This window comes from Equus quagga, chromosome 20 (genome assembly GCF_021613505.1).
Source record: "Equus quagga isolate Etosha38 chromosome 20, UCLA_HA_Equagga_1.0, whole genome shotgun sequence".
NCBI classification, from domain to species: domain Eukaryota; kingdom Metazoa; phylum Chordata; class Mammalia; order Perissodactyla; family Equidae; genus Equus; species Equus quagga.
The window spans coordinates 34,121,279-34,131,221 of record NC_060286.1 but is presented as its reverse complement, the minus strand read 5'-3'; the positions used below and the strand labels follow the sequence as shown (position 1 = coordinate 34,131,221).

Genomic DNA, 9,943 nt, shown 5'->3' with positions numbered 1-9,943 from the left:
TGGATGGATGGATGGATGGACGGATGGACAGATGCACTTGGCAGCAGATAAGCATTGCTGAAGAAAGCCTGGCTTCTACTGAACTCCTATACCCTCTGGAAGACAGGTTGTTCCAACTGCTGGAAAATTTTAAATAAAGAGGAGAAAAAACAGCTCCAGAGGTCCCAGGGCACAAGTGACAGTTATATGTGACAGAAAACATCATGGTTTTACACACTCCCCTGAGCTTTCAAGAACTCCCAGAAGCAGCCACATCAAACTGTCACCCCAGGGACTGCTAGCTGCTAAACATGCAAACAGATGCAAAGAGGGTTGGCTATCTCAAGAACCACAATGCCCAGAGGGGACACTCGGGGCCTGAGAGTGCTCCATCCTTCGAGGCTGATGTCTCAGAGGACAGTCTGGGGCTCCCTCAGAGCTGATCTCTGGGCTGGCTGCACCTCAGGGATCCTTGGTGGAGGGGTGGCGGAGGCTAAGTGGGTGGGAGGAAGTGGTAGGAAGGAGGAAAGAGGAAGGGAAACTGAGGGAGGCGTGGAGTAAACCACACCCCTGTCGTCATCACTGGGGAGTGCAGGGCCCCTTGCCCACAGCATCAACCTCCTCCCACGGACAGAGGACCTGGCCCAGGGCTGAGGGTCCCTAGGGCCACCCTTGTCTAAGAACTGACCATCATTCCCTTCCGTCCTTGAGCTCATGGGAAGGAGCTCAGACTCCTTCTCATGGACACTGCCCGCCACTTCAGCCTGATCTTCTGTTACCAGCAACTGCTGTTCCCTCTGCAAAGAATGCCTTTCCCCCTTGTTTATCTGACTGGCTCCTATTTGTCCTTCAATGCTCAGCTCAGGCATCACCTCCTCCAGGAAGCCTTCCCTGACTGCACAGGGTGCTCCCATACCCTCTGTATTTCCCGCCATTCCAGCGTTTGTCAAGCAGCGTTGACATGGTCTCTTTAGTGGCCCAGCCCCCTCGCTAGTCTGTGAGCTCCCCCAGGACAGAGCCTGTGTCCCCAGGGCTCAGTGGAGTCTGGCATCCAGGAGGGGCTTATTCAGCTGCCCAAAGTGCCCCTGGCGTGGCTGAGTGGGGAGTGTGCGATGGGTCCGGGTGGTCCGGAGATGGGCCTGGGGCGGTGACTCACCCTCCCCCAGCTGCAGGGCCGGGTCCATGAGCTCCATCATGTACTCCACGTCGAGGAGCATCTCCGTGAGGTTGCTGCGCGCCAGCACATACATGAGCACGGGCAGGAAGTCGTCTGCCCCGTAGGGCTTCCCTGGGAGGAGGAACAAGGCAGAAGGTGGTGAGTGCGGGGCTCTCCTTGGGAGCAGCCCCCTGCCCAGGGGAAGGGGCCAGTGGTTTGCTGGACAGGGGCTGGTCACCCCTGAAAGAGGATCCTTCCAGTTTTCTCATGACTCCTGGGACGGGGCCTTCTCAGGGAGGCCTGAGACGCAATTGGGGTTCAGGAGGAAGGAACTGAGAAAAGTGCCCTCCGCTGGGGTGGGCGAGACGCAGCACCTTCCCCTTTCCCAGCTCTCCCCCTCGGTGCCCCTGGCTGCTGGCCTGACAGTCAGGTTCACATCACACTTATTCTTGGACCCGCCCAGAAGCAGCTGTCCATCTGGCGCTGATGGCTTCTGGGGAGGGTCCCTGACTCTTCTACTCACGCATCTCCCTCTCCACCAGCAAAACAGAAGCCCTCCCTCTGTCAGAGGCTACGGGGTCTGAAGTTCCGACATGCAACCTTCCTTCTTTGGGGTTAAGCCGTGCCTTTTCCCCAGGCTTTCTTTGAAAACATAAATACCTCTGCAAGTGCTCATGATACTACTGTTGTGGGAGAGGGTCAAGGGCTCAGAGCCTCTGACAGTCGCCGATGCCTTGCAGAGGAGAGGAGGGTGGAAGGTGGCTTCAGAGATGCCTCCCAGCTTTGGCTCTGGGCTGGCTCTGAAGACAGACCATTTGGCAACAGAAAAATCAAAGGTGGAACCTGGAGGGCAAGAATTCCGCCAGGGGCAGAAGCCGCCTGGAGTCCCTCAGGTGGCATCTTGGCGTGTCTCTGCGAGTACACAGGGGGAAGTGAAAGCTCGACTGGGCAGCTTTGCACGGTGGTGAATGGCCATGCTGGATCCCCAACCCACCTTCTCGCCTCCCCTGACCACAGGGAGGCAGAGCTCAGACAGAGGTCTCCAGACCAAGCTGGAGGTCACCAGGCCTGGGTGTGGTCCCAGGAGGAAGCTGCCCTTTGTGTCTTGGGTGCAATTAACAATGAGCCCAAATATATGCCTGACAATTTACGGTTCTTTCAAAAAGTGTATTTCTCTTGACATGTTTTATAAAGGATTTAGCTGGCCATCAGGAAATACACATAATAAAACAGTAACATCTAAATAAAAATGTAAACATCAGGACAGATACAAATTACGGGATGAATTTACACCCTAGGAAAAATAAAAACACAAATAAACAAGAACCCACACAGCCACTCCTTTAGCGCCTCAAATTTGGCTTTGAGTTTCCTGGTGGCCAAAGCAAAGAGGAAAACAGTCTTCTCATTGCTCATGAGAAGAAAACATACCTGTTTCTTGGGGGAACCAAATTATTCTTCTAACCCTAGGGCTAAATAAAATTTTCACATCTGGCTTCTCTTGGGGGATTGACTGGCAAGTTCCTACAGCACCCTTGGGGGTAAGTTTCATTTGGTGATTTTCATCTCACTGCCTGAAGATGCAGCTCAGGGCAAGCACTTCCAGGGGAGGAAAGCGAATTCCATAGTTTGTCCGTTCACATCTGTTCCTTATAACAATTATATAAAGTAGGTGTTGTTTTGACCACCTTACTGAAGAAGAGACTAAGGTTCAGAGAGCTTAAGTGACTCCCTTGGCCACACATTCTGAAGTTATGAGAGGTACCATCATGAAGAGCTGGGCTTCTGGCCTCAGGCCTGGGTGCAAACTTCGGCTCTCCCCTTCACTGGCCGTGGACCCTGGGACGTTCCTTCCCTCCTCTAACCTCGGCAGAGAGGTTGGCGAATGAGGGTCCAGGGAGGTTAGGCGGTTAAACAAAATGATGGGGGTGGTCAGCACCACGTTGAGCCATATTGGGGCCTGAGGCAAAAGGAAAAATGTGTGCTCCTCTACATACGTATTGAAATATCCCCTCATATTTTTTTTTTTTGAGGAAGATTAGCCCTGAGCTAACATCTGCCGCCAATCCTCCTCTTTTTGCTGAGGAAGACTGGCCCTGAGCTAACATCCATGCCCATCTTCCTCTACTTTATATGTGGGACGCCTGGCACAGCATGGCTTGCCAAGCAGTGCCATGTCTGCACCTGGAATCCAAATTGGCGAAACCCTGGCCACCGAAGCAGAATGTGTGCACTTAACTGCTGCGCCACCAGGCCAGCCCCTCCTCTCATATTTTGAACCAAGTGGCAAAGTTAACCAGCACTCCACAATAAAAACCATGACTGCATGTAAACCCTGCGTTGCCAGTCTGCATGCCACCGTCAGCCCCCACAGACTCATGCGGGTCCAGGAACCACCAGCCAACAGCTGGAAATGACTGTTCCCATTGTACAATAAAGCAGGGTCATAAAACAGACGGCAGCCTGGACTTACTTAAAATGTTAATATTTTGCTCATCATAGGTTTTCTTTGCACTGTTTTATTTTTCAAAATACTGCATTAAAATATTACTCATCTCACCATTTGACCCAGCAATTCCACCCTCATACCCAAGAGAAATGAAAATACGTTCACATACAGGCTTGTGCACAAACGTGCACAGCAGCGTTATCCATAACAGCCAAAAGGTGGAAACGGCACAGATGTCCATCAGCAGGTGAACGGAGAGATGAAATGTGGTCTCTCCACACAGCGGAACACAATTTGGTGATAAAGAGGAACAAATCCTGATAAGTGCTGTGAGATCGATGAACCTTGAAACCACTAAGCTCGGTGAAAGAGGCCAGTCCCAAGACCCCATGTTGTACCCAGCGTAGGATTCCATTTACGTGAAACGTCCAGAATAAGCAAATCCGCAGAGACAGAAAGTAGACTAGTGGGTGCCAGGCACTTGGGGGAGGAGGGAACTGGGAGTGACTATTCATAGGTACAGAGTTTCTTTCTTGTGTGTGTGAGGAAGATTGTCGCCGAGCTGACGTCTGTGCCAGTCTACCTCCATTTTATGCGGGACGCCACCACAGCGTGGCTTGATGAGTGATGCTAGCTCCGCACCTGGGATCCGAACCGGCAAACCCCGGGCTGCCGAAGTGGAGTGTACGAACTTAACCACTATGCCACCAGGCCGGCCCCTAAAATTTATCTTGATTACTGAGTTTTTGGCACCCCCTTACATTTTGCATCTGAGACAAGAACCTCACGCCCTCACCCAAGTCTGGCCCTGCAGACGGTGCTCAGGACAGCGGCTGGCACATAGCAAGTACTTGGTAAATGGCAGCTGTGATGAGCGGGCACTGGTGTGGGCCGTGCACACAGGAAGACAAAGAAATGAGTCAGAGCTGGCCCCTGCCCTCAGGATCCCCCCAGCCCAAGGCCAACGGCCATGCCAGGGACTGTGATCCCAGGGTCATGACCACCCTCCAAGGAGGGCCTCATGTTCTTCGGCTGTTTGGCCTCCTTCTCACCCAGAATGAGTGCCCAAGACTACCGGCTGGTGCTCCTCCTCCCCCGTGATCCACTCTCTCTTTATTTTCATAGGAACGGAACTGACTTTCAGCTGGGATGTGGCCACCTGAAAGAAGGACTGCATTTCCCAGCTTCCCTTGCAGCTAGGTGCCGCCATATATCTAATTTTGGCCAATGGGATTTGAGGAGAAGTGATGCATTCAGCTTAAAGGGGAGGAGCGTGTGGCTGGAGAAAACCCTGGGGATGTGGAGCCACAAGAGGGAAGAAGCCTGGGCCTCTGAGGACCTCGCGGACACCAGCCTGCACTGGATCACGAGAGTGAAACAAATTCAGTTGTGTTGAAATCTTTCGAGGGGGAGGGGATTGTTAGCCACAGTCTAAGCTATATCCCAGCTCCTACAGAATATGAGCTACAAATCCCAGGGAAAGCACTCTCAGTTAGGGGTCAGAACAGCCAGGCACACATGCTCATTCATTCATTCATTCATTCATTCATGCCCTCACTGAGACCCCCTTACTACTGCCCTCTCCCTTAGGTCTGATTTTTCTGGGTTCCAGTGGGGCCCAGGAAGATGCAAGTAAAAGAAAGGGTGCAGAACAGCTTGGAAAAAAGGTGGGAGCTCAATGTTGACTTTAGCAGCCTCCCACCAGAGGCATTCTGTTCCCACTGCACATGCATGCACAGGCCGGTGCCCTCACAGGGGGCTGGGCCACACCCCGAGAGGCGCACACGTGCACTGCCCCAGCAGGCTCAGGGTGGACACGCGTGCCTCCACGTTTCCACTCATCCTCGTTTGGTTTTCTAGAGAACAGCGTGCCCTGTGGCCTGCCTTCCTGGCCGCACTCAGTTTCTACGTCTGCAAAATGGGTGCACTCAGTTTCTACGTCTGCAAAACCAGGCCTTTCAGGGTTTCGAGAAAATAAAATGAGAAGAATATGAAAGTGATTTGGAACCCATAAAGTGCTATGGAAAGAAATGTGAGCTATTACCGACATCTATGTTTTGCTTCCTCACATGGCCTCAGTTTTTCCACCTGTAAAATGAATAGGGTGAAGGGCTTGGTAACACCCCACTGAACAGCAGAGTCAGACCCACAGCGAGTCCCAGCACGTCACTTACCAGCTGTGTGACCGTGGGCGAATTGCTTTACCTCTCTGAGCCTGCATTTCTAGTCATGTGTGAACTCACGCAGATAACACAGATGTCCTGTGAGATTCTGGTGAGAATTCTGTGAGATGATTGACATGGAGTGCTCTTGTCCCCCTCCCACGGAAACGCCCACCCAAGAGAACTTCCCTTCTTGGTCCAGCTCTGTGCTCCGAGGCTCTGATTCTCTGTTTCACGGTTCCTGTGCCCTCCCTGCGAAGAATTAGTCCGTTTTGGAGAAAGCCTTCCCATAAGCTTTGATGAGCCTGAGACGCAACTGAAGAATCCCCAGGGAAAGCTGATTCTGTGCTTGGAGTCGCTTCTCATCCTGATAATTTCATTATTAGAATCCTGGCACGGAGGAGAGTCTCTTCCCGATTTACGAGTTAGGGAACGAGGCCTGTCTGGCAGCAGGGATGTGAAACACGGTCCCGGGCCTTCTGGAATTCACCTGTAACTCACGCACTGGTTCAGAGCTGATGGAATTTTTACTCTGCCTCCAAGAACATCCTTTTTTCTTGGTATTGTATTAATAACTCACCAAGGATACAATCAGGCAAGTTAATCTGCTTTCGAGCGGCGGTTCTCAGCCAGGGTGGTTTTGCCCTTCAGGGCCATTTGGCAATGTCTGGAGTCCTTTTTGGTTGTCACACAAGGGTGGTGTTGCTACTGGCATCCAGGCCAGGGATGCTGCTCAACATCCTTTGATGCACAGGGCGGCCCTCTGTAACAAAGAACTATTCAGCCCCAGTATCTGTAGGGCCAAGGTGAGAGACCCTGCTTGAGGGCTCACTGTCTCAGCCAGAGGGTCGGTCCAGCTCGGGCCCCAGCTTCGAGGACTTAGAGACGGGGAAGGAAGCACCCCGACTATGGCTCTGTGCCCCACAGGGAGGGACACTCCTTCAGCTTTTCTTCTCCCCATGCCTTCTCGAGAATCTTGGCCGACCCCTCAGGAGGGGCTCTGGGGCCCATGTCCTTGGTTCCCACCACCCCATGTTCAACCACCCACCGCAGGGGCCTCCTGCATCCCCACATCTGTCCCTCCACCTTCCCGTGAGCACATCCTCTCCATCTCCCCGGGACATGGGGCAGGGCAGAGCAAAGGCACGCAGGAAGTGGTGCTGGGTGACCGAATGAATGAGTGACGACGCTGAGCTCCCAGCAAGGCCTGGGACCCACTCAGAGGGACTTCTCTGGTGACCCCAGGAGTCCTTCCCCATCAGACATCAAGCCCAAGTGTGTTTCCTCTTTTCCTGGAAACCAGCTCTTGCCGGGACTGCCCCCTCTCTGCAGAAGCCCACTTTCCCCCAGACCCGAGATGCCAGGCCTGGGAGCCCCGCTCTTCCTCGGGGCTCTGTGTCCCCCGTGGCCAGTCAGGCAGAGCCCCAGGGGAGTCCTCCCCATGACAGCTTCTTTGCTGCCCCAGCCCTGCTCCCCTAAGCCCACCCTCCCGGCAGGGTTTCTGTCCTCTGATCCCCCGCATCCACTGACTCATCTCCTGCGTGTACAGCTCTGACCATGCTGTCTCTTCTCAAGAACCATCTGTGGCTCCCCACTGACTAGAGAACTTAAGTCCAGCTCTCTTACTCTGACATTCAAGGCCTTCCACAGTGGGGCCCAGAGACACCTGTCCACCACGATTGACCCCACTCTCCTCCAGCCACACTGCCTAGTCGATGGCCTCAGAGTAGGTCACCTGCATTCCTGCCCTCGGTTTCTGCCACACTCCCCTCTCCGGCAAGCCCTCCTCTGGCCTTCCACAGGCCTGATCCATCTCCCACGCAGCACCAACGTTTATGCGACTCTTTAAAAATGTAAAGCGTATTTATAAACACTGCATCAATGAATTCCTAAAGCAACTCTGCGAGCTATAGCAGGTTCACTGCGCCCACTTTACAGGTGAGGAAAGTGAGTCCCAGAGAGGTCACGCTGCCTGCCTAAGGTCACGTGGCTAGGGGGCGGTGAACCAGGACTTGAATCCAGCTTTTTCTCACCCACAATCCCGTGTTCCTGCTACTTCAACACTCTTCCTTCAAGTTCTGCCTCCTCCGTGAAGCCCGCCTGGACGGTCCAGCTACTGGTGTTTACACTCTACTTTCCAACTTGAACCAACAGTCTGCCTCCAGCACTCACACACGTCATTCCACCGTGCCGAATCGTGCACTGACTCGACAGGCATTTTCACTCCTCTGTGCCTTTGCACACACAGTTCCTTCTGCCCGGGGCGCCCTCCCTACTTTTCCTTTACTGCCTTCTCCTTGTCCTCTCTCATAGCCTCGAGCACAGCTGGATGGTTCCTGCTCCAGCTCCTATAGGCCTGGACTATTTCAGAGCCTTTCCCTTTCCTCAGACTTGAGCTCCCTGAGAGCAGAGATGGAGGCTGTGTGAGCTTGGGGAAGACACTTAACCTCTCTGAGCCTGTGCCCCTGTCACTGCCTTTCGAGTCCCCAGCACAGAGCTTGGGATGTAGGACACTGACAGTGGACTGAACTGAGCCTACATGCGTTCCCACTAGGGCCACTCTGTCCTGCCCAGGGCGGGGGCCCTTGTCACGGATGCTAGGACTCGCTATGGGCCTTAGACAGTGGTGTGCTGGGAATGCTTAACAACTCGCTCTCCGAAGGAAAACAAAGCTCTGATTTGTGGTGTTGGCCAATTTCCATGGCATAAACATATCCACAGGGGCCGACTTTAAGCCACCAACGTGAACATGGAGTGGGGAAGAGACGCACACGATGAGCTCCCATGAGAAGTACGAGCTGATTTGGCACACCAGTGGCCTTGGATTCATCAAGTCCAACCTCACGGTGAGGAAACGGAGGCTCAGAGACGGGAGAAATTTGCTCCAAGCCCCACAGCTGGCCAGTAGTGGAGCTGGGACAAGCACCCGGGACTCTCCTCCCTGACGTGGGCGAGAAATGCACACACGGGCTCTCTGACCGGACAGCTACTTGTGGACAAACACAAGCTCCGAGCACTGTTTAAGGCACCAGCTCCCAGAGGACACCCTGGGACAGTTGGGGCTGCGTTCTCCTTTCTGTGGAGCCCTGAGACCATGGCTCAGGGCTCAGCCCGGCACACAGTGGGGCCTCAGGCAGCGCCACTGGGAAGCTGGGGCACAGATGCAAAATAATTCCCCTGTGATTGGAACATCTGTCTTGCATAGATCAGAGAAGATCACGTCCATCAGGCTGAGCCTCTGAAGCCCCGCTGGGCTGCAGCCTGCATTTCCTGGTGATTTCTGCTTTCTTTTTTGCCAAAATCCCATCTGTTTTCCATCTGTAGGTACTGGGGGATCCGATCACATTTTAAAGAGCTGGCTGGGGGCCTTATGCATGTTTCATCGGCTGGGAGATTCTGGAGAGGGAGAGCTCTGGTAAAAATGAGCTGAAGTGTGCTCACGTGGGTCACACAATCCACGAGGAGCACTGGGTCAGGAGGTCCCCAACTCTTCCACTTAAGTAGCTGCCTGACCTGGGCCACCCTCTCTGAGTCTCAGTCTTCTTATCTGAAAACTGGGATAATAATAAAATTCAGTCTGTTATGTAGGGCCGTTGTAAGCATCAAATGAGTGGCTGGACTAAAATATAAGGTTTCGTCCTCTAGGAAGCATTTCCTAAGAGAGGAGTTGGCACATTTTTTCTAGGGCCAGATAGTAAATATTTTTAGTTCCACTGGCCACATGATCTCTATCCCAACTATTCAACTCAGCTGTTGTAACAAATGCAGCCACAGACACTGTGTAGATGAATGGATGTGGCTGTTTCGATAAAACTTTATTTACAAAATCAGGTGGTAGGCCAGAGTTGGCCTGCAGGCTGTCGTTTGCAGATCCCTGGTCTAGAGGAAAGAGTCATCTTACCATCTTATCATAACTGCCCCTCCAAATTTGTTGACTGGACTCTTACTGAAAGCGGGTGGCTGATGCAACAATCCTGGGGCAGCACAAGGCCTATAACTGTTATCTGCTTTGGGTCTCACCCTTCTCACCAGGATTTCCACTTGAAGCACTTCCTTCCTCCAGAAAGTGTTAATTAAAGACGCCCACTCCCCACAGATTAGGTTCAGTGCCCTTATAACGGGTGTCCCTGGCCCTGTCATTGCAAAATGGAAAAACAAATATTATACGTTAACTCAGAGAGGCCTCCCAACCCAGAA

General features: G+C 53.0%; 1 protein-coding gene across 1 annotated transcript in view; it reads right to left on the bottom strand.

The window, feature by feature from the left end:
- The window catches only part of RIN3 (Ras and Rab interactor 3), a 123,566-nt gene that overhangs the window by 10,397 nt on the left and 103,226 nt on the right, over positions 1 to 9,943 (bottom strand). Inside the window, exon 8 of the mRNA XM_046647534.1 lies at positions 1,136 to 1,267. Coding sequence (XP_046503490.1) covers positions 1,136 to 1,267 — 132 coding nt within the window. The remainder of the gene's footprint in view (positions 1 to 1,135; positions 1,268 to 9,943) is intronic.